A 24,040-nucleotide genomic window follows, 5' to 3' on the forward strand; every position below is an offset into this window, starting at 1 on the left:
TGCTCCCATTGACTGGCGTATATGTTATTCTTTTGAAAATTAAGTGATATAATATTAATTACATAAACAACGTCCAATCATATCTAAAACAACAGTTGAATTAAAGTATTTTGTGAGAAAAGATCCGGTCCACATTTAACATTTAAGATGAAGGCTTTTGTTTTCCTGATCGTGGCAGTTACATTTCTTAATGTAGAAGGTTGGGTGAGCATGCTAGCGTCTGATAATGGAACAGGTAAGCTCATATTGAACTTTTATCTTAAAAAATCCTTTAATTGCTAATGCCACCCATATGTTTTCCTTTTCCATTCCTTCGCATGTTTTTTTCTGTATTGGAAGTGTAAATGGAATGTTTTTATCGCTATTTATTATTCTCATCTCTTCCTCTTAAAGTACCATCGCTAGTAACATGGCTAGTTGTTAAAGCACCTAACTTTTTTTATTATCCATCATAAGCGAATGCATAAAAAAGAATGTTAAGAAAAGCTGATACTATACTTGGGTTTTAATTTCAGTATTTTATAAATGCTAGAATATTACACAGGGTGCGGTGAATTTTGAGAAAAAACACAGTTTGATTGGTACACTCGGTATACAATGACAATTTACCTGTCTAGCAACAATATTATTGCAGCGATATTGTTAACGAATAAGGCTATAACATATTTAAAAAATCACTTAAATCGGACAATAGGTTTAAGAAATTCGAATCATCAACAATGACTCATTTTTAAGGCGGTGCGATAATTTCTTGGAGTAGTGTATTATTTTAAAGTCCCTCTTCTACGCCTACCAAATCCCATAAAACAAAACCCACGCAATAAAAAATAGGGTACTTACATATAGTCCGTATAGAGCACCGAACACGTAGGCCTTTCTAATCTCACTGCTGCAGCCCCCAAAACTTGGGAAATCACTTCATCGTCCGTGAGTGACCAGTAAGGTTGTTCGCCACACTCGCATATCTCCCACATTGTCACAGCCAACGACCAAACGTTGTCTTCGGGAGTAAGTCTTTTCGGTTGGATGGTGGTATGCGTACAGACAAGAGATTCGGGAGCACACCAACGGACAGGAACAGCGGGCTGGCCTTGGTAATAGTCTGATGGGTATTTGAACGGACCCAGACCATAGTCACCCAATTTTAATTGGAGGGTTGAGGTCAGTTGGCAGTTTCTACTAGCTAAATCCCTGAAATAATTATAAAATATTGAAAATGTGCATTTATTATCCTGTATATGGGTAAAACTTAAACTATGCTTCAGAGATTTGCACGCTAGCTCTACTGAGGAAGTCTGTAAGACACAAGCAGCTGTCTAGGGACAGTTTCTTTCTGACCTTTTCCTAGACGAATGAAAACGGAATGTGACTGCATATGGTAGAGTTCTTTTCGTTTTCTATATTCGTCGTCTGTTGTCTTATAAATTGTAAAAGTGACAGATTAAGGATGTACCAGAAAGAATTTCCAACAAGAAAAGTTTTCAGATTTAAATAAATGTTTACCATTTTAATTTTTATTATAATGGCGGATTCTGTATCTGAGGCTTTTGGTTTTTATAAAACTTAAAGTAGTTTGCATTCGGCTAGTAACTTACATCAGGAGAGGTGTTAGGCAGGGATATGTTATGTCTCCATTACTATTTAATGTATTATAGTGAGGCCATTTTTGAAGAAGCATTACTATTTCAAAGTGAAGGAACAATAATTAAAACGGAAGATCTATTAACAACATAAGATATGCAGATGACACCATGATTATGGCAAGCTCTGCTGAACAACTCCAAGTATGTACTACTAAACAAAACAGTTTTGTACCAAAACTAACCAAACCAAACATACAAAATATGGACTAAAAATGAATATAAAAAAGACCAAATACACAATAATAACTAAGAAAACAAATATACAAACAAGCATTTGGGTAATGTGCCGATAGAAAGTTTTGAAGTGTGCATCTGTATTTATTCATATTAATTAATCATGTTATTTCTAATTCGCAGGAAATACCATCATTCCTTACTCAGCGAACCACTAAATTGATACAGAATAATCAAAATAATACACAACATCCCTCCAAGAACTTGTCTTCCAACATTGTACAAATTGGTCACATCGTGTGTAGCTCAGCGTGTCTACCAACACTGTGCTCTAAATAATATCATAGAGCCAAAACATAAAGGATGCTCTAAGAGTTACATGGGATACAAGGAACAACTTATTATTATTGTACATTATATTAGACAGAGTGAGTCTGTAATTTGGAATAAATTCAATATCTCAAATACTAAATGTTTTTTTGAAAAATGCTCAGACCCGTCGATTAGTATTTCAAATTGTCCTTTTTGACATACAATAATAATGTATACAGGGTGTCCCAATTTAGAGATATGACGTCATCGTTGTTTTTCTAAGTGGCAATACTGTCATTTTGATAGCTATTTTGATATAGTGTGTATACATAACTGCAAAATATCAAATTTTTATTCTATACCATTTACAAGATAATAAAAAATAACAAAATTATGTCTGTAATTTGGAATAAATTCAATAATTCAAATACTAATTGTTTTTTTGGAAAATGCTCAGACCCGTTGATTAGTATTTCAAATTGTCATCTCTGACATACAATAATAATGTATACAGGGTGTCCCAATTTAGAGATATGACGTCATCGTTGATTTTCTTAAATGGCAACACTGTCACTTTGATAGCTATTTTGATAGGGTGTGTACAGTTATACATAACTGCAAAATTTAAAATTTTTATTCCCTACCATTTACAAGATAATAAAAAATAACAAAGTTATGAAAAACAAGTAATCAAATAATAATTGAATTTAATTATTTCAATTAATACAATGCTCATAATGTTGCCCTCAATTATTGTCAAATAGTCAATGGGTATTATGAGCATTTGCTTAATTGAAATAGTTAAATTCAATAATTATTATTTGATTACTTGTTTTTCATAACTTTGTTATTTTTTATTATAAATGGTAGGGAATAAAAATTTGAAATTTTGCCGTTATGTATAACTTTACACACCCTGGGCAATCAACGGGTCTGAGCATTTTTAAAAAAAAACGATTAGTGTTTGAATTATTGAATTTATTCCAAATTACAGATATAACTTTGTTATTTTTTATTATCTTGTAAATGGTACAGAATAAAAATTTGATATTTTGCAGTTATGTATAACTTTACACACCCTATCAAAATGACAGTATTGCCATTTAAGAAAATCAACGATGACGTCATATCTCTAAATTGGGACACCCTGTATACATTATTATTGTATGTCAAATAGGGTCTGAGAATTTTTCAAAAAAACAATTAGTGTTTGAGATACTGAATTTATTCCAAATTACAGACTCACTCTGTATATTGTTTTGTATTATATTATATACATAAGTATTAAGTGAAAATAAATTAAGTAAACGATACATTCATCATCATCATCAGTAGCTCGACAACCCTTTTTGGGTCCTGGCTTGTTCTAGGATTTTCCGCCATTCTTTTCTGTTCCTTGCTCTGTTCTTCCAGTGGGTAATCTCAAGTGTTTTCAGATCTTGTTCCACTTGTTCCATGTATTTAAGTTTGGGTCTTCCCTTTGACCTTCTCCCTACTGGTGCTTGCCTCATTACATGTTTTGGTGTTTCGGTCTCCAACATCCGTTCAACATGGCCCATCCAGCGCAGACGTCCGATTTTTATGGATGTTATGACGTCGGGTTCGTTGTATGCTGCGTATAGTTCAAAATTATATCTTCTGCGCCATACGTCATTTTCTTTCACCCCTTTATATATGTGTCTGAGGATTTTTCGTTCAAACGTACCTAATAAGTTCTCATCGCTTTCGACAGTGTCCATGTCTCTGATCCATATATAAGGACCGGTTTTATAAGGGTTTTGTATATTTTGCATTTGGTTTTTCTCGTGATGTTGTTAGATCTTAGATGTTTAATTAGTCCATTATATGTTTTATTAGCAATATGTATTCTTCTCCCGACTTCTTCGCCGACATTGTTATCTGCGGTAACTAGTGAACCTAGATATGTAAAATTTTTTACGCTTTCTATGTTGTAGTCTCCTATTGTCAGATTCTGTAGGTTTCCTTGGCCTGTCGATTTGCTGGGCTTCATGTATTTGGTTTTTATTTTATTAATATTTAGGCCACTTTTTGTGCCGCTCTTTCTATCGCATTAAATGCTTTTATCATTTCTCTTTTGCTTCTAGCTATGATATCAACATCATCTGCAAATGCCAATATTTGTACACTTTTTGTTATTATTGTTCCTCTGGTGTTGACTTTTGACTCTCTAATTATTTTCTCTAATGTGATGTTGAATAGAATACAGGATAGGGCATCTCCATGTCGTAGGCCCGTTCTAACATGTATTGTATCTGTTAGTGCGTAACATAAGAACTCTCAAAATCAATGAAGAGATGATGTGTGTCTATATTAAATTCACTAGTCTTTTCCAAGATTTGCCTCAAGACGAAGATCTGATTTATTGTGGACTTCTGCCTGCAGAAACCACACTGATATCCCCCAACTATATAGTCAGTAGCGTTATTGCCCGGTAATTTTTACATTCAAGCTGATCTCCCTTTTTATGTAGTGGAATAATTACTCCGGTATTCCAGTCTTGTGGCAGTTGTTTATTATTCCATATTATGTTCACTATTATTTCGTGTATCGCATTCAATAGGGAGTCTCCGCCTTCTTTTATTAATTCTGTGCTAATATTGTCTAATCCAGGTGACTTGTTGTTTTTCAGTCTGGTAACTGCTTCTTGCATTTCAGCTACTGAAGGGGGGTTGTTTCTCTGGTATTCGTTTAATCCAGTATAATTCCATCGTATAGTGGATCCCGGTTATGTAACGACACATTAACAAGAATGTAAAAGAAAGTAGAAGAGGCGTATACATTATACCCGATATTGAGAAAATAGTTCACCAATATTTATACTTACGAATGCACGATGTCATGTTCGTGAAGGTGTTTCAAAGCCGATGTTAATTGATGACACCACAACAGTGGATAATCAGTCGAAAGAAACTGCTCGGCATTTGCCTTCTGCGATTTCAAGTATACCTTTAAATCGCCCTAAAACAAAAAATAATATTAACCTTACACTGCCTTACAGCATAGTTATTACATTATAGCGTTAAAGGTAAAGGTCTCATTCTCTTGTGTAAAGTACTCCGCGATTCAAAAGCATATTCCGATGTGCATCACTTTGCAATTTAACACACAAAAAAAAATTGAAAATAAAAGTTGTCAAAACTTTAAACGCGTTTTTCTCAAAACTACCTGACCGATCCATCTGAAATTTTGTATAGATTTTCTTTAGACATTTCGTGAGATAACACGATCGAGATATTTTTTGCTTTATGCTTATTTTTTGTTTAACAATAATAAATATGTTGATTTCACCCTTTTTTTACAAAAAATCGTTATTTTGACTTCTGAGTGATACCAAAAACTCAAAAATCGTTGAAACTAAAAAAAAACTCGACAGCGTTACCTCGAGAAGCTCATAAACTAATAAAATCTTTTTGAAATTTATGTTTCACATGATCCAATGACGAGTTCTGATGTCGCCCGCAGAATCAATTTTTTTGAGGTGTCTGTAAAAATTTGCCCCCGTTGGCTCATTTTTCAATATTTTATCTTACAATTTTTTTTAATATTCTTTAAATTGTACTTAACATAAAATAATTCTACCAGTTTAAAAAAAAATTCACAAAAATGTGCTTGAAATTTTATGCAGCCTACGATGATTACAAGCGATAATAATAAAATAAATGCCATGCACCAACATTTCTGATTTAGGAAATGGCTAAACTGAGAACCAGCATCATTTAAATAATGTAAAATCGTGGGCCTAATGTGAAAAATGAAAATATGTAATTCCAAAATACCTTATTTTACAAAAAAGACAAAAATCTAACTGTGCATAACTTCACTTGTATACAAGTAAATATAATGTGAAAATTGCACAAGTCCCTAAACAATTTAAATTCACATTTTTAGTATTCAATTTAACCTGTGTCCTGTGTGTACCTCGTCATAAAAAACTGGGACACTGTACACTTTTTTCCCCACTGTAAACCTGTGTTCAGACTGGATACAATAGTTCGTGAATCACTTCGTTGTTGCCGTAACAGATAACTGAATTGCACTAAATCTAAATACAAAAAAATGACGTTTAAAAATGTATAAAGGTTTTAGATAGGTATTATTTTTATCACTACCAATTGACCATCATTGAAGAAACCTGGGAAAACTTGGACGAAGATGAAAATTTATAACTAAATTTATTTCTCAGTGCCCAGAAGATTACAAGAAGTGAATAATAATGGAGCTATGACAAAATATTAATATTTCAGCAGTTTCGAATTGTAATACATATATTTAAATTCCACACTTGTTCACTGTAAAAGTTATTCATATTGTATTAATTTCAAATCAATTTTTTTTATTTTTCCCGTGTGTTTATTCTAGTATCCCACAACTCAATAGAGTTTTGTATTTACAGTACAATTTGCGAGAAACCAATCACGCTTCTCGATTTTAATTTAAACATAATAATTTAAAAGTTATGTCTAGATTTTTATTAACTATCATTATTTTTGAATTGAAATATTTTCATAAATTATAATAAAACACGAATCAATGTATGGGTACTTAATTAAGATGACTGGCAACATTGCCCTAGAAATTAGAATGACACATTTGACAAGATCAACTTACACAACTTGAAAAACGCGATTTTCGGTTATAAGAGTTGTACCAGTGTTTTTTGACGCGAAGTGTACTCACCCGTTTGCAATAAAAAGACTTTTTATTGTATAAACATCGGTTTGAATTTTAAACGGTTTGGCAACTAACAAGAGCGGACTTGTGGGACTTGTGAAGATTTCATATGGATTTCAACAATAATGAACTTATGCAAATTTCATTTTTACATTTTTAGCAAAATCTAGTAAACTATATAAAAACAAAACAGGGCCGTACATAGCTTTTGGATAATGCTAACCGATGTCATCAAAAGTCTAAAATTGAATATTTTCGACTTACGCATTTTTCATATTAGACCGACGAAATGTATAACGTGCTCTAATTGCGATTTTTCACGATAGCTCTATACCAGGGGTGGACAAACTTTTTCTATTAAGGGCCACAAAATGTTTTTGGTCTATTACCGAGGGCCGCAATATTTTTTACCTCAACATGTTCGACTTTTTACTAATTTTGTTTAGGGGGGGGGGGGATATGGTTTGAAATCAACTTTTCAAGTACATTTTTGTGAATTTTGTTTGAAACTATGGTAGAATTATTTTATTTCTAAATTAATAAACATATTCGGTACAATTCGAAGAATATTAAAAAAAATTCCAGACCAAATATTGAAAAATAAGTCAACGGGGGCATATTTCTACAGACACACAAAAAAATGGATTTTGCAGCAGACATTAAAATTTGTCATTGGATCATATTAAATAAAAAATCCAAGAATATTTTATTAGCTTATGACTTTCTTGAGATAATGTTGTCGAGTTTTTATTTTAACGATTTTTGAGTTTTTGGTATACTTAAAAGTCAAAATAACAAAATTTTTTGGCAACTTTTATTTTCAATTACTTTTTTGTCTGTCAAATCGTAAAGTGATCAGTACCGGAATATGTTTTTGAATTGTCATTTAAATAAAAATAGACAAAGTTATAAATTTGAAAAAATCTTAGATTCCCTTCATTGCTTTTGTTTTCTTTGAAAGAATTAAATAATAAAAAAATTGAAACACATTATCTATTATTTCCAAACTTATTTAAGGTATATTAGTATTTATTAAAAGACGAAAAACGAATCTTAATGGCTTTTAGAAAGTTTTAGTTTAATTTTATGTCCTTGTTCATGATTCTTGCTATTTCGGGTGGAAATCTAGTCAAAGCAACATCAATTCCGGCCCTCAATGGATTGTATCGATAAGTCGAACAATAAATTTAGCTATGTACTTTTGGACATTTGCAAAGATTGGTAAAATGCAAAACTATTGAAAAAATATGCAAATTAATCTATAATTTCTAGTTGAATGTAGACTGGTACGGAATCACTTTGAACTGAAAAATGATTTCTTAGAAGTGATAAGGAAAATGATATGTATATCTTAAAAATCTTTGAAACCATTTTCAAATTCCGTCAGCAAGTTACAAAGTTTTTCTTCATAAATTTTAAACTTATTTTCTGGTGCATTGTTTTTAATGATTATAATGAGGGAAATAATTGAACTAATTTTTTCTTTTTTATATAAACAACGAATAGTTTGTGTTTCATTTTAAAAGTTTCATTTTGCGTTCAAAACTTGTAAATTTAGCAAATGTGTTGCAGTTTTTCATTTCTATAAATAAAACAATTTCCTCCCCTAATTTACAGTATATTTTAAGAACTTTTTCTAAACTCAACTACCGAATATTATTGTGGTATGAGACATCACTATGATCTATTTCTAACTTTTCCAAAAATGCTATGAATGCACGATGATTTATTCCTTTTGAACAAATAAAATAAACAATATTTGTTGTAATTGAAATATCGTTGTCTACTTTCAAAACATTTTTGCACAATACGGATGGATTATGCAGTGAAAAAATAATAAATAATGTTCTGGAAATTGTTTATGAATGTAATCTTTAAGTTTTCTCAACATTACAATATTAGCTCCTCTTAAATTTAGTGCTCCGTCAGTTGTTGTTACACTTACTAGGTGGTTACGGGTTAATTTAAAATTTTCTAAACAGTTCCTGACATATCGTTTCCATTTGTTGAAATTTCATGTATTTCATTGAGGGAGCCGACAAAACTCTGTGTCGGGAACCCAAATAATTGCCCGCGGTATGTTGAAAATTTGCGGAAAAATGACCCGCTGCAAAAGTGTTAATTATTAGCTGCATTACCTATATTTAATTATTAATATTAGCAACAATTAAAAAAAATTTCACGGGCCGCAAAAAATGTCTGAAGGGCCGCATGCGGCCCGCGGGCCTCACTTTGCCCACCGCTGCTCTATACAATAAAAAAAAATCTTACCTGAGGACAATATTCTTGTAGCAATAAATAGGGTACTGTTTCTAAAGACTTTCCAACTAGAGACAAAATATTAGCATGACCGCCTGTCCTGTAGATGGCAGCATTTTGTAAAAATAATATTTTCTCTTTTTGACTAGATGTCGTTTCTAAGATTCTAACAACTACTGGAGACCACGATTGTCCTTTATTGTCTACATCTTGTACGGCCCCCTCAACCACCTGAAACGAAAAGGTGTTATGTTAATGCGACATATTAATCTTAAATTTTCAGCATACATGCCAACGTTATACGTGTGATCAGTGATGATTTCATTACAATATCCATACAACTAAACTACATTTCAATAAGCGATGCAGGGCATGTAAACAACGAGATAGTTGTATTTTAATTGTTAAAGATGTTCAAAATTTATCTTCTCGTTCCATAGTAACAGTATATTATTAAAATCATTTTTGTAACTTTTTCTCTCTTCTTGATTATTAATCTTTATTGCATAGTATATAATTATTGTAATCACTGAATACACAGTTAGTTAAATAATAATCCTATTAATTAAATTAATGAATAATTTAAGCGATTATGCAAGTAACGATTGTCCAAGAATATTCAAAAATTAAACGAAATGCCATCTCTATTTTGCTGATAACGACGTCGTCGGTAACTAATGTTTGCGTCTCCTGCGTAGCTTACTGAATTTTAGTATAAGCACAGTATATAGAGGTTCCACAGTAAAACCACTCGTCTGTCGGCGCTTTGATCTCAAGAAGTAATACCGGCAATACGCAATTGGTAATTCACCAGTGGTGGATGCGGGTTTTCCCTGTTAAAATCCGTAAGTTTCTATGCGAGAGTGGGGCAAAAGCGTCTAAGAACATTGCGCGGTCGCCATGCGCGACTACAGATTTTACTTCCAATTTTTCAGAGAGTGATTCTACTGTCTCTCTTTATACTGTGGTATAAGTAATAACTGAATAAAATAAAAACAAATCTAATACTATGACATTCTTTGTCCTTTTTCTTCGAAGGGCAGTAAATCGTACTTGGTATTTTTACAAAAATATGAAGAAACGCCTGTCTTGCAAAAATATTTAAAAATTTGTCACTGTTTTATATGTATTTCGACCTTTTGGCACCATCAGATACAGCTTGCAAAACAAGACTACTTGAGAAATACGTTCTGTCTATTTTCTTCGTAGGCCGCTAGATGGAGTATGGTATTATCACTGAAATATGCACTTGATACCTACTTGATATTCTTTTGACAAACGAAACGAAAGTTTTACCGAAAATCGAATATCTAACACACTCCGAATGTGCGTAAATGTTTTATACTCCCGAATAAACTTCAAAATTGGTCTTTTTATTACGTATGTAATAAAATTTTAGCCGCTCCAGTTTTACAGTATTTCTATTTCATTCATATGAAACTTCGGTATAAATTTTAGTCATCATATAACTCAACTCACCCAGTTTCATTGCTACAATAGTCTAAACCTAATTAATTGTCTTGCTCGTTGTTGGGTTTTGCTTACTAGCATCCATTTGGTTTTGCTTGGTGCCATATAATGCAGAAAAAGTATGCAGAATAGAGTAGAAGTGGCATATTCTTTAACTGTTGAAGGATCCAGTTCTTACTGCGAGCTCGTGTCCTTTATAGTTTTTCTTTAAAAAAGGTTTACTATTACGAATATTGTGATGGATTCTTGGATTTAGGTCCACCACTGAATATGTATTAAATTACATATATTTCTCTTTTTGTCAATACCATTTTATTCTACTAGTATATTATTAAGTTTTTTAGCTAGTGCGATTGTGTTGTAGAAAAGTTTGTATCCAAGGAGAAGCAATGAAGACTTTTTAAACCTTATTTTTTAGCTTGCAAAATCAAATTTAAATATATAAAAAGTACCTTTCCAAACCATCCTGATCCCAATTCTTTGATATACTTCAACCTGGTTCTAGGAAAATCTTTTTCTCCTGGACCTAGAAAAAAAATATATGTATATTAACGATTAAATCAAATACAGGCAGATATATAGAATGATGAGGTAGATTATACAGTACGCTTGAGAGTAGGTGTAATTTTGCTCATTAGCACTAGGAAATGTAATATAATAATAGGCACATAATATAAAATATCTATGTGATCTTACGTTAAATATGTCGTTTGCTGAGAAAGGGAGAGGACTGCGGTATTTACAAGAATTATGCAAAACGTGGGAGGACCAGGAATTTCCAAAACGAGAATTTTAATAAAAGTTGTTTACTCTAATGTACTTTACGCGGCACTGGTATAACAAGTAGTGAACATGAAGACATATATGAGGATGCTATAGAACAGGGGTGGCCAAACTCCTTGATAGTCCGAGCCATTTTTCAAAATTTGAAATTTTTCGCGAGCCGCAAAGTGTCTAATTCAGGATACTACGATTCTTCATCGTCCTTCCATCTTTTTCCGGGACGGCCTACTGATCTTTTACCGTCTGTCTCTCAAAAAACACTGCCCTTAACACTCTGACTTTCTCAGATCTTACCACATGACCTGCCCATATTATCTTAACTTTTATGTGCCTGACGATGTTTTCAGTATACACAGTCACCAATTCAGCTTTGCGGCGCCTTCTCAACTCTTCTGTCAATTCATCACCAAATATTATTCTGAGAACTTTCCTTTCAAAAACCAGCAGCATATTTATTTCTCGCTGATGTGGAGTCCATGTTTCACTTCTATATGTAAGAATTAGGCGCATAATTGGCATGTACAGTCTTAATTTAGATTATTTTTTAGCAGCTTAGATCTTAATAATGATGATAGGGATTCCACGCAGCTATCCTTGCTGAGACCTCTTTTTCTCTGTGATTGTCATCTGTGATTACCGCACCTAGATATTTAAACTCTTTTACTACTTCGAAGTTGTGATCATTAATAGTTATGTTCTGCCTAATACTTGGTCTTGGATTTTTGGTAACTAGCATATATTTCGTCTTCTCTTAATTTATTCGAAGGCCCAGACTACCTGTTTCTTCCTCGAGTTGTGAAAACACTTCTCTCACATCTCTTGTAGAATGAGCGACTGCACCTAGATCATCAGCAAAGGCCAACAGTAGTTTTGATATTCGATTCGCAAATCCTCTGTCAGACCAGATGATATTTTACTTATTGCACATTCTAAAGCCAAATTGAAGAGCAACGGTGATAAGGGGTCTCGTTTTCTAAGTCCTGATGTTACACTTAGTTTTTATATTTTTTATTGTCAGTAATTTAAGACATTTCGAAACATAAAAATTAAAAGTAATTCAGGTACATTTATTAAGAACCACAAATTATCATTTAAAGAGCCTTGTGGCTCCCGAGCCACAGTTTGGCTACTCCTGCTATAGAAAGACCAAAGAAAAGCAATACTAAGGGTAGCACGTGCATACAGAACATTAACGCTGGCCATGCAAGTGTCCACCTGATGGTGAAGGAAAGGGCATAAACCTACTGGAAGGATGAGCAGGAGAAAATATTAGCTAGGAATAGCAGCATTTCTAAATGGCAGGAAGAAAGAACAAATGAGCCTAGGGCGGCCAAAATATTAGGAACAATTGATAAAAAAAATAGCTATACAGCGTTTCACGTTAGGAATGGAACGTTGCTTAGGTAGGCCAATGTATTTCTTACGGATGATAGAAGCGCGCCGATACCACGCCGTACTTATTAGACCGAATCGTATATCGCCAGTCAGGTAGCCACCCGTGCTCGAGAGGTTTGGCAATATTGATCTCCATAAGCGCAATGTTCTGTTCTCAACGTGAAACAACGTATAGAAGCATATGTAGGATGCAGATGTAAAATTGAAAACACAGTACGAATGCACAGTACTTAAAACAACGAGATAACATTCCCAGTAGAAAGGTGATCAGAGGGATAACCACAAAATCTCTGGAACTATAATATACAGGCGGTACAATAAAAAAAACAGGCAGTTTTAGGCACACTATGCCTATACAGTGATGAGCGTGCTAATAACCGGCAAAATAGCGCAAAAGATGGAAAACATATTAAATTGTGAGATAGAAAGAAATAAAACTTGTAGATGTGTTAAATTTAGCGATAGTAACATATCAGTTGACATTATATTGATTGTTTCCCAACTTTAGACGTATCAGAGGAGTATGTCAACTAAAACTGTCACTATGACAGTGGCATTTCTCAAACTCGCCCGATACGTCTAAAGGTGGGAAACAATCAATATAATGTCAGTTTAAAGTTACTATCGCTAAATTGAACACCTCTAGGTTCATCTCTTTTTATCTCACAACTTAATATATGTTTTCTATCTTTTGCGTTATTTTGCCGGTTATTAGTGCGCTCATCACTGTATAAACAAATAAGAGTGTTATCGCAGTAAACAATTAATAAAGAAAATTAAGGCCATATTATAAGGCCAAAAAGTCATTGAAGTTAGTTAAGCACTTCATTGAAACACAGCAGGATAGCAACCATTAAGTGACCAGCAGTTTCTCCTGACTTAACCCCAATTGAAAAGATATGAAATTCAAATTATAACGGGAAGCGCTTCCAACCACATCAGATTTTTAACATCCATTTTAGAAGCATGACAACTTGGTATTGAATACAGAAATGTTTGCATTAGCAGGTAAGATTAGTATGGGTTTAAATCTAGAGTTACCTTTTGCCCAAATAAAATAATTAATTGGTCATTAAATATTTTGTGATCTCTACAAATTCTCAGAAAATATTATTTAGTAATGACTTTTACAATACTTACCAAACCAACTGCTGATGTCATAACTATTTGCTAAAGGATCTTCAACAGCTTTTGTCTAAAAAAGAATATTTATTAGCTCGTTTTGCCTGATCCTTGTATTATTTAATAATAGCTATCTACAAATATGGATCATAAACAAAAACAACCAAACTAAAAAAGATGTGGAAAAAAAGTTTTAGGTTTTATGACAGAATAAAAAACAAAATAAGAATAGGAGAAATATCAAGTTATAATTATGTACGCAAATTGTAGATGTTTAATTATTAATTATGTATTTGATGCAGGTCGTTTCCCAATAACCATATTTTTTGTCTTATGATACCTTCATCATAATATTCTAGAACCCGTGTTGAGCTGCCCCCCCCACTTCCAAAAATTAAAAAACAAATAGCCCTGATTTATGAGCTTTCATATTCCGCAAACTAAAAATTTTGAGCTCGTTCACTGAGCAGGAATTTAATACTTTAGTGGGGGGGGGGGCTGAGTCAGCCCAGCCCCCCCCCACTAATTAAAAATAGGAATATTGAATGGGTTTTTGCGGCAGAATTACGAGCTATTTATGAGCTCTTGAAATTATATAGTTTCGATTTTTGAGCTCATCCCCTTCACCCCCAAACAACCCTTTAATTGATTTAACTTAAGAGAAAAATGCTGAGAAAACTTAAAATATATCGTATTGCGGATAGAATTCCTATAGCTTATATACTCTAAGAATAAACTATTAAATCACGTGCATTTCGATTATTGAGCTACAACCCCTTCGCAAGAAAACCACCCTATCTTCCCGGCTTAAGAGAAAGTTGTACTTAAAATGCATTAAATTAATTATTTGGCGACTACATATCATTTAATAATTTATAAGCTTCCAAATTACGAGCATTTAGATCAGTAAATTGCAATTTATTTTGTATAGTGCAGTCACTGAAGGTAAAAATCAACGATTACCTTCAATTTCGGTGAACCTTCATCGATTTTCACGAAAATTGGTCAGTGGTTAGAGGATACGTCAAGAAACAAAGGTGACATGGTACCACCTTGCGCCTTTACCCTGAGGGTGGATACCGCCCCTTCCCGGGGGTGAAAAAAATTCCCGGCTTAAGAGAGAGTTGTACTTAAAATAATTTAAATTGATTATTTGGCGACTAGATATCGTTTAATAATTTATGAGCTCGCAAAATATACGCATCTTAATTATTAAATTGCCATTTTCTTTCTATAGTGCAGTCACTGAAGGTAAAAATCAACTATGACCTTCGATTTCGGTAAATCTCCATTCATTTTCACGAAAATTGGTGAGCGGATAGAGGATACGTCAAGAAAGAAAATTAACAATAACAACTTAGCCGGGGGTATATGTGACCCCTTCTCGGGGGTGAAAATTACTTTATTAAAAATAACCCCACAAATCAAAAGAGGGACAATTTCTAAGCAAAATTTGTTAATGTTATTAAAATAAATCAATACTTTTTGAGTTATTAAAGATCAAATATTTTAATTTTTGTGTTGGTCTGTACCCATTGAATTAGCAAGTAGGTACCTAGCATCTTCGAGCAGGGAAACATGGTGCCCTTTTAGCATGTGTTCCATTATATCTATCAACATAGACTTGTAGTCATAAAATTTTACCAAATTATATTATGTAAACCATATATTATGGGGTTACCACTATATACAGTGTGCTAGTTTCAAACTACTCGACAGAATGCACTAAAGATGTTCTGTATTACAACGAAAACGTTTTGCAATCCATGACATTTTAAATAGTTTTTAAATAAACGATTTTATACCAGAATACATCTCGAAGTTTTTTACTTCTGTACGAGTTTTTTTCAAAAAGTATTGATTTATTTTAATAACATATAACAAATTTTGCTTACAATTTGTCCCTCTCTCGATTTGTGGGGTTATTTTTAATAAAGTAATTTTCACCCCCAAGAAGGTGTGACATATACCACAGGCTAAAACCGCAAGTTGTTATTGTCAATTCGTGAAAATGAATGGAGATTTACCTAAATCGAAGGTCATAGTTGATTTTTACCTTCAGTGACTGCACTATAGAAAGAAAATGGCAATTCAATAATTGAGATGCGTATATTTTGCGAGCTCATAAGTTATTAAACGATATGTAGTCGCCAAATAATTAATTTAAATTATTTTAAGTACAACTCTCTCTTCAGCCGGTAATATGGGATGGTTTTCTTGCGAAGGGGTTGTAGCTCTATAATCGAAAGGCGCGTGATTTAAGAGTTTATTCTTAGAATATAAGCTATACCAATTAAACTACTATTAACTTTTTTGGAAAAACTTACAGTTTTTCAGTGATTTACGAAAAACCGCTTCAAAACATGCATTTTTTTCACGAATAATTAAAATCTTTGATCTTTAATAACTTAAAAAGTATTGACTTATTTTAATAACTTTATATAATAAATTTTGCTCTTAATTTGTTATTTTATTGATTTGTGCAGTTATTTTTTGTAAAATAATTTTCGCCCCCGGGAAGGGGCGGTATCCACCCTCAGGGTAAAGGTGCAAGGTGGTACCATGTCACCTTTGTTTCTTGACGTATCCTCTAACCACTGACCAATTTTCGTGAAAATCGATGAAGGTTCACCGAAATTGAAGGTAATCGTTGATTTTTACCTTCAGTGACTGCACTATACAAAATAAATTGCAATTTACTGATCTAAATGCGCGTAATTTGGAAGCTTATAAATTATTAAATGATATGTAGTCGCTAAATAATTAATTTAATGCATTTTAAGTACAACTTTCCCTTAAGCCGGGAAGATAGGGTGGTTTTCTTGCGAAGGGGTTGTAGCTCAATAATCGAAATGCACGTGATTTAATAGTTTATTCTTAGAGTATATAAGCTATAGGAATTCTATCCGCAATACGATATATTTTAAGTTTTCTCAGCATTTTTCTCTTAAGTTAAATCAATTAAAGGGTTGTTTGGGGGTGAAGGGGATGAGCTCAAAAATCGAAACTATATAATTTCAAGAGCTCATAAATAGCTCGTAATTCTGCCGCAAAAACCGATTCAATATTCCTATTTTTAAGTAGTGGGGGGGGGGCTGACTCAGCCCCCCCCACTAAAGTATTAAATTCCTGCTCACTGGAATGAGCTCAAAATTTTTAGTTTGCGGAATATGAAAGCTCATAAATAGCTCATAAATCAGGGCTATTTGTTTTTTAATTTTTGCAAGTGGGGGGGGGGGCAGCTCAACACAGGTTATTCTAGAGTTTATTTAAAAAATGTTCTGAATAGATGCGAAGAGCATGGGTGATATAATACATTCCTGGTGTACACCTCGTCCAGATATTTTTAGGCAACATTTCAAGATATTAGATTACAACAACTAAAACACTGTGATGGGGAAGCAAACAGGAATCGCAAATCGGAATATTCGCTAGTATAGTCATCATCATGGTATTGATTAAAAGAATATCTAATATTACTTATCAGGAGCTACAGAACCAAAGATCTACAGGAAAGACAAATTGGAATCAGAGTATAGGACTTCCCAGGTCACTAACTAGCGAAATTCCAGTAGACCAAGCAGAAGGTGAAACCAATGAAGAACTCGTATAAAATAGCATCATCTAATGTAACAATTTTATAAGAAGCCGGCAAGCTGACAAATCTGCTCCTTAAAACGGACAAATTAAATATCTCTATTATGGGGATGTCAACGGAATACGGAAGAACGTTTCGAACAAACCTTTATCATTGAATGGACACCGAAGGTCATCAACTTCACCATTCAACTTTTTACAATAAACCAAATAAAGTATCACATTTAAAAATTTAAAGACTATTATTAAGTACATATTATAGAGAATTGGAAGGGCCTTCAAAATATTTGACCCCCATTGCCATTAAAAAATACTGGGGTGATCTTTACCCTGGCTTAGAAGTGAAAGTAAAATAATCGAAAATACCGAAAAAATATTGACCCCCTTTTTATTAAAAATTGACCTGTCGCTTGGTTTTTCAAAAATGTTGTCGCAATTCTTGACAATGCCTCTGTTTAGTTTCTTCCGGCCACCCTGTATAATATTTTCATATTTTAATTATAAATCCAATAAAAACGCAACATATTTGCAGTAATAGCAAAATAGATAATCAGTTTTTTAAATGTTTTTGCCTTGTTTATAAATCTGACAAAACTGCAACAACGTTAAACTATTTGCAAAGCTAACCTAAACTAAGGTGCAAGCAAGTTTAATTGATAAAGTACTATCAATTGTTGAGTTCATCAACCAATACCTATGAAACTTTCTAATTAGGTCAATAAATTTTAAGTTGTTAACGTTACGACAAATATTATAAATGAATCACATTCACGTAGGTCATTGTTTCTAAAAAAACACGAAGCGTCGTCGAGTTTTTTATCTTCTGGTTATTTGTTGATGTACTGTATTACTTCATTCGGTCATTCCTCCTTAGTCTCTGGCACTTGGTCATAGGGCCTTTGTACCATGCCCTGTTTTTTCTTTAATCTCTAATATGTTCTGTGGTCTCAAAGAAGGTCAACAGTTTTCTTATTGGTAGTTTTAGGATCTCTTATGGTTCAAACCTCAGTTGACCAGTAAATTCCTGCCTTACATCACTTAGCACACTGCAACGGCATAGTATGTGTACGGCAGTCTCTTCTTCCATTTCACACTTTCTGCGATAAGGTTCATTCACCTTACCCAGTTTGTATAGGTGGTTTATTAAACGGCAATGACCAGTCACCATTTCAGTGACTGCTTTGATTTCTCGTTTGTTGAGTGACTAATATTCTTGATTATTTTTTAGTCTGGATTTGCATTTGACTGGCTCTCCATTTATTTTGATGATTCCTTAACAGCCATTTCAGAACCTCGTTTTTCGTATCATCTTTAGCCACATGCACAGAAAGGTTTTGGGTCTTCAAAAGTTTCCCTCGAGCCTTATTTCGCCAACATATCTGCTCGTTCGTTCCCATGCACCCCTTCATGACCCGCATCCATATTAAAAACACTTCATTGTCTTTTGCCAGGTTGTTGAGGAGGTCTTTGCAGTTTCTCACCAGTTTTCATTTTGTGAGAGGGTCCGTTACTGACAGAATAGCCGCTTGGCTATGTGTGTAAATGTTTATTCTCTTAGCTTCAGGGTCTTCATCAATGATTTCTCTTCTGAAAACTCTTCCTTTGTTGACGTTTTTGATGATTTCATCCTTTTCATTTCATTTTATCATATTTCACGAAGTTTGTGTTTCTGAAATGCTAAAATGCTCAGCTAGACCTATATTTAGTTTTGATCATGTATCACAAAAGATTTTATTTATTAATAGCAAATAGCAAATAGGAAAATTAAGAATAATTTCGAAAAATATGCACTGAATTGTACGCCATTCCAAATTATAAATTAGTAAAAGGAATAGGTTTGCATTTGAAGAGTGGAAGAGTACCTGCATCCATTTAAACATTTAGGATTAAACTTGTTTTTTCTATTAACAATATCGAAATAACCTACATATCAAAGTAAATATTAAATTATTCGTTGAATTAAAAAATAATGCTAATTACCTTTGTCTCGTTTGCATGGAAAACGTTGTTATTGTAGTGTGTGGATAAGGGAGAAAATATGGTAAATTCTCCGTTGGCAATCGGATTGACGTGACCATGATCCAGATCAGAAATTGACGAAGCAGTTACCGGACTATTTCTAAATTGCTGGAAAAATAAATGCAAACATTAGTATTGCAATATATACAACTTCGTATTTCGTAAAGATGGTTTATACACATTTCTAGAATAAATAGCAAATGTTTAATTCATAGTGTCTACTTGTTAAAACAAAAAAAGGTATTTGCAACGATACCTTGCCTACAGAAAAATATCTACAGTAGGAAAAATGAAAGAATACCCATGAACGAACATATAAAACACGCTGTATTTTCCTGTCACCGTGTCATACAAAAAATTGGCCAGCGCAACTTGCGCTGGGCAATTTTCTTTGTGACACGGTGGCAGGAAAAAACAGCGTGTTTTATATGTTCGTTCATGCGTATTCTTTCATTTTTCCGACTGTATCAAACGTTTACGAAGAAGACAGCAACAGGCATTTTATAATTTCAGATAAGATCTTAGCCTTCATGCCTTCATCCAATCTTTGATATTGTAGTAGGTAACCCAGGCACATGAATATTTGTATAGTTTAGTTTATTTTTATATCTTATTTTTATACCAGAACAACACAATGAAAATGAAAGTAGAAAAAGAGCTAACTGGCCCAATTGAAGTTGGCAATGGGATAAGACATGGGGATTCCCTGAGTCCTCTATTATTCAAGCCGATCATGGATGAAATTATAAAAAAGTAAGAACTAAAAAAGGATACCAAATGGGAGAAAAACAACTTAAAATAACCTGCTACGCAGACGACGCAATACTAATCTCTCAAAGTGAAGATGACTACAACGTATGCTGCACCAATTTAATATAACTGCTAGAAAATTTAACATGTTAATTTCCCCAAAAAAGACTAAATACAAGGTTATAACAGCAAATCTACTAAGATGTGAATTGGAGCTGGAGGGGCAGACAATAGAACAAGTCATGGAGTTTAACTACCTAGGCATCAGACTATCTAGCTACGGAAAGCTCGAAACGAAAGTGGAAGACCAAGTGAATAAAGCAAATATGCCTTTTCTCATGAGCATCTTTCAGTGCGTCACAGTTTTTCGATTTCATTCTAACGCATTAAATTGTATGTGACAGAAAAAAACGCACGTCGGTGATTACATTTCATCCGTGACATTTATAACATTTATTCCAGTTGTCAATAGATGGCGCTATAATCGAAAAAAAAATTATTTACGAATTATATAATATATCTACGAATATAATCTGTACAATTTATAAGACTATACAAATCAAAGAAAATACCATTTTATAAATGCAATAAACACAATTGATTTGTTTTTATGCCAAATTGCAAATAAAATGTGACAACTGTCAGATTTAACTAAAATGTCATGTCACTAAAATATATATTATCACGGACTTACATTTTTTTCTATCATTTGTGACGCACTGAAAAATGCTCATGAAAAGAAGCATAGTATGATACAATTTTGATCCAAAAGATGGCATAACCCAGACATCCAAAGTGAAAGTTATCCTCCAACACCAAATTGTTCTATATGGTCCACATAATGTTCAGAAAAAAGTCACACCATTTTGAGCGTCGGGTTGGGGGGGAGGGGGGTAAATTAGTAGTTTTTCGTCAATATTTCTAAAACTATGCTTTAGCGTAAACAATGTTCTATACAAAAATGTTCTACATAGAATTTAAAACAAAAACGGTCCGATACATAATTGTTATAAAATCAACGGTTCCAGAATTACGGAGGGTGAAAAGTGGATGTTTTCGATACTTTTTATATTATTTGGGCAACTGATGATGATTTTGGGTGGTGAGGTTGAGGTTTCTTCAAGGGCTTATCACTACTAGCATGGCATCGGCAACTGAAATAGCAAATTTTATTTACAAAACACAATCCTGTTAAAGAAAATTTCTTTCATCAATAATAATATTCTAAATTGCCCAAAAAATATAAAAAGTATCGAAAACCTCCACTTTTCACCCTCCGTAACTCTGGAACCGTTGGTTTTATAACAATTATTAATAGAACCTTTTTTGGTTTAAATTCTATGCAGAACATTTTTGTATAGAACATTGTTTACGCTAAAAAAAAACTACTAATTTAGCGACTTCTCCCCCATATGCCCCACAAACCGGACGCTCAAAATGGTGTAACTTTTTACTGAAAAATATGTGGACCATATAGAACAATTTGGTGTTGGAGTAAAACTTTTACTTTGGATGTTTGGGTTAGGCCTTTTTTTGGACCAATTATACTATACTATAGTATTTTTACTACAAAAGCGATATTTGTAGGTCAAAATTTTTGACGTAAGAGAACTGTCAAAACATTAGAATGTGACTTTTCATTATTGCCATGTTTATTATAAACATGTTTATTATAAACATGGCAATAATGAAAAGTCACATTCTAATGTTTTGACAGTTCTCTTACGTCAAAAATTTTGACCTACGTAATATCGCTTTTGTAGTAAAAATACTATACCTCCGTAACTTTGAAACCGTTCATTTTAGAAGGATTATGCGTAGAACCTTTTTTATTTCAAATTTAATGTAGAACATTTTTGTATACCAGGTTGTTCATGCTAAACCCCATAGTTTTAGAAATATTGACGAAAAACGTAAGCCCCCCCCCCCCAAACCCGACGCTCAAAATGGTGTGACTTTTTTCTGAACATTATGTGGACCATATAGAACAATTTGGTGTTGGAGGATAACTTTCACTTTGGATGTCTGGGTTTGGGTCTAGTTATACCATACTAAAACAAAGACGCAGATTGTCTGAATGAAACAATATGACGAAATAAAAACATCGGAAAACAATAATTTACAAAACAGTCATTAGACCAATAATGATATACGCCGCAGAAACACGACTTGATACAGAGAGGACAAAAAGGTTACTAGAAACAGCCGAGATGAAAACCCTTCGAAAAATCGATGGTAAGACACTATGGGATAGAGCTAGAAGTGCAGATATACGATCGAGATGCAAGGTGGACAACATTAATAACTAGGTGAAAAACAGAAGAGTAGAATGGAACGACCACATAAGCCGCATGACAAAAAATTAGAATATTAAGGACGGCGAGAGACGGTTCCCCATTCCCCAATAGGAAGACGATCAGTGGAACGATGAAATGACAACTGGAGGCACATTGAAAAAACAGACAGAATAATATCTACACAAAAAGAGGAGTAAGAAAGTTTATTTTTTAACTGGATTATGATCGCTATGAATGTTAGCTCCACGGTATGATTTAGTATATTTTAGGGACTTCCTAAAGTTGTGGTCGAGCAAAATGAAGTCAATTTGATTCCTAATAATTATAACTTCTCTGTCTGCATGCGATTTCTAGGTCTATAGCCTTCTAGGATGTTGTTTGTTCAAAAAAATGTAGAGATATGAAAAAAAAGTATTTTTTCGAATTTTTAAATCAACATATCTGTTAATAAATCTAATTATGTAGCTACATCTATTCAAGCAATGGAAAATAGACTATTTCTAATTTTTTCTAGTGAAATGATACTTACTTTCTCTGGATCCTGTACCTGAGCAGCATGAATATGAACAGGATTAGGTTAGTAGTATAAAATGATGTTATATTATAAAATATGTTATTTTAGTAACAGGAAAACAATATTTAGCGTATACAGTGATGAGTGCGGTAATAACCGGCAAAATAACGCAAAAGATGAAAAACATAATACATTTTGAAATAAAAAGAAATGAAACTAGTAGAGGTGGAAATTATCGATATAAACGTATAAATTAACATTCATTACATAGTTTCCCACCTTTAGACGTATCGAAGGATCATGACAACTGTCACTGTGACAGAAGAATTTTATAAAATACTCCTGTCATAGACGTCTAAAAGTGGGAAACTATAATATAATGTAATGTTAATTTACATGATTATATCGATAATTTCCACCTCTACTAGTTTCGCCTCATTTTATCTCACATCTTAATATGTTTTCCATCTTTTGCGTTATTTTGCCGGTTATTAGCGCGCTCATCACTGTATAGTATACAGAGTGAGGTTTATGTATGGAAAGTCTCAATTATCTCGAAAACCGCTAGAACGATTTTTATAGATTTTGGTGGATAAGGGTCTTTCAGTGCGCCCGATATTATAGTGGTAATTACATTGTTGTCAGATCTTGTTTTTCTGGAAATCTAATGAACTTTCGTATTTCAAATGGAATACCCTGTGTATTTTTTACGTTTTAAAGTCCTTAAAAAATACTGATTATTTTTCATGTTACATTCCCTATACCTAAATGCCATAATTTAGGAGTTATTGCTACATTTATTTAAAAACAATTTTAAACAAATTATAAAAATCAATTTTTTTGGCCCGGGTAGACATTATTTTAGGTTCATTGGATTATTGGGAACAAAAAAGGCCTTTTGTAATTTTCCTCTAAAATTAATCGTTAAAGAGTTATAAACAATCTAAAACTGAAAAAAAAAAATCGAAAAAGGACGATTTTTAAGGTTCAAAAGCACAAGTAAAAAATATTAG

The 24,040-nt window shown here is 33.1% G+C and overlaps 1 protein-coding gene across 3 annotated transcripts in view; it reads right to left on the reverse strand.

Annotated features, from left to right (window-relative positions):
• The window catches only part of LOC114326950 (uncharacterized), a 308,181-nt gene that overhangs the window by 205,900 nt on the left and 78,241 nt on the right, over positions 1–24,040 (reverse strand). For 2 of the 3 annotated variants that reach the window (XM_050658485.1, XM_028275433.2), the window contains exons 3-9: positions 23,043–23,060; positions 19,428–19,574; positions 13,869–13,923; positions 11,003–11,076; positions 9,093–9,311; positions 4,975–5,108; positions 841–1,191 (exon numbers count right to left, since the gene is read on the reverse strand). In XM_050658485.1, coding sequence (XP_050514442.1) covers positions 841–1,191; positions 4,975–5,108; positions 9,093–9,311; positions 11,003–11,076; positions 13,869–13,923; positions 19,428–19,574; positions 23,043–23,060 — 998 coding nt within the window. The remainder of the gene's footprint in view (positions 1–840; positions 1,192–4,974; positions 5,109–9,092; positions 9,312–11,002; positions 11,077–13,868; positions 13,924–19,427; positions 19,575–23,042; positions 23,061–24,040) is intronic. The other variant, XM_050658477.1, reaches the window with a different exon arrangement.

Source organism: Diabrotica virgifera, chromosome 1, assembly GCF_917563875.1.
Source record: "Diabrotica virgifera virgifera chromosome 1, PGI_DIABVI_V3a".
NCBI classification, from domain to species: Eukaryota; Metazoa; Arthropoda; class Insecta; order Coleoptera; family Chrysomelidae; genus Diabrotica; species Diabrotica virgifera.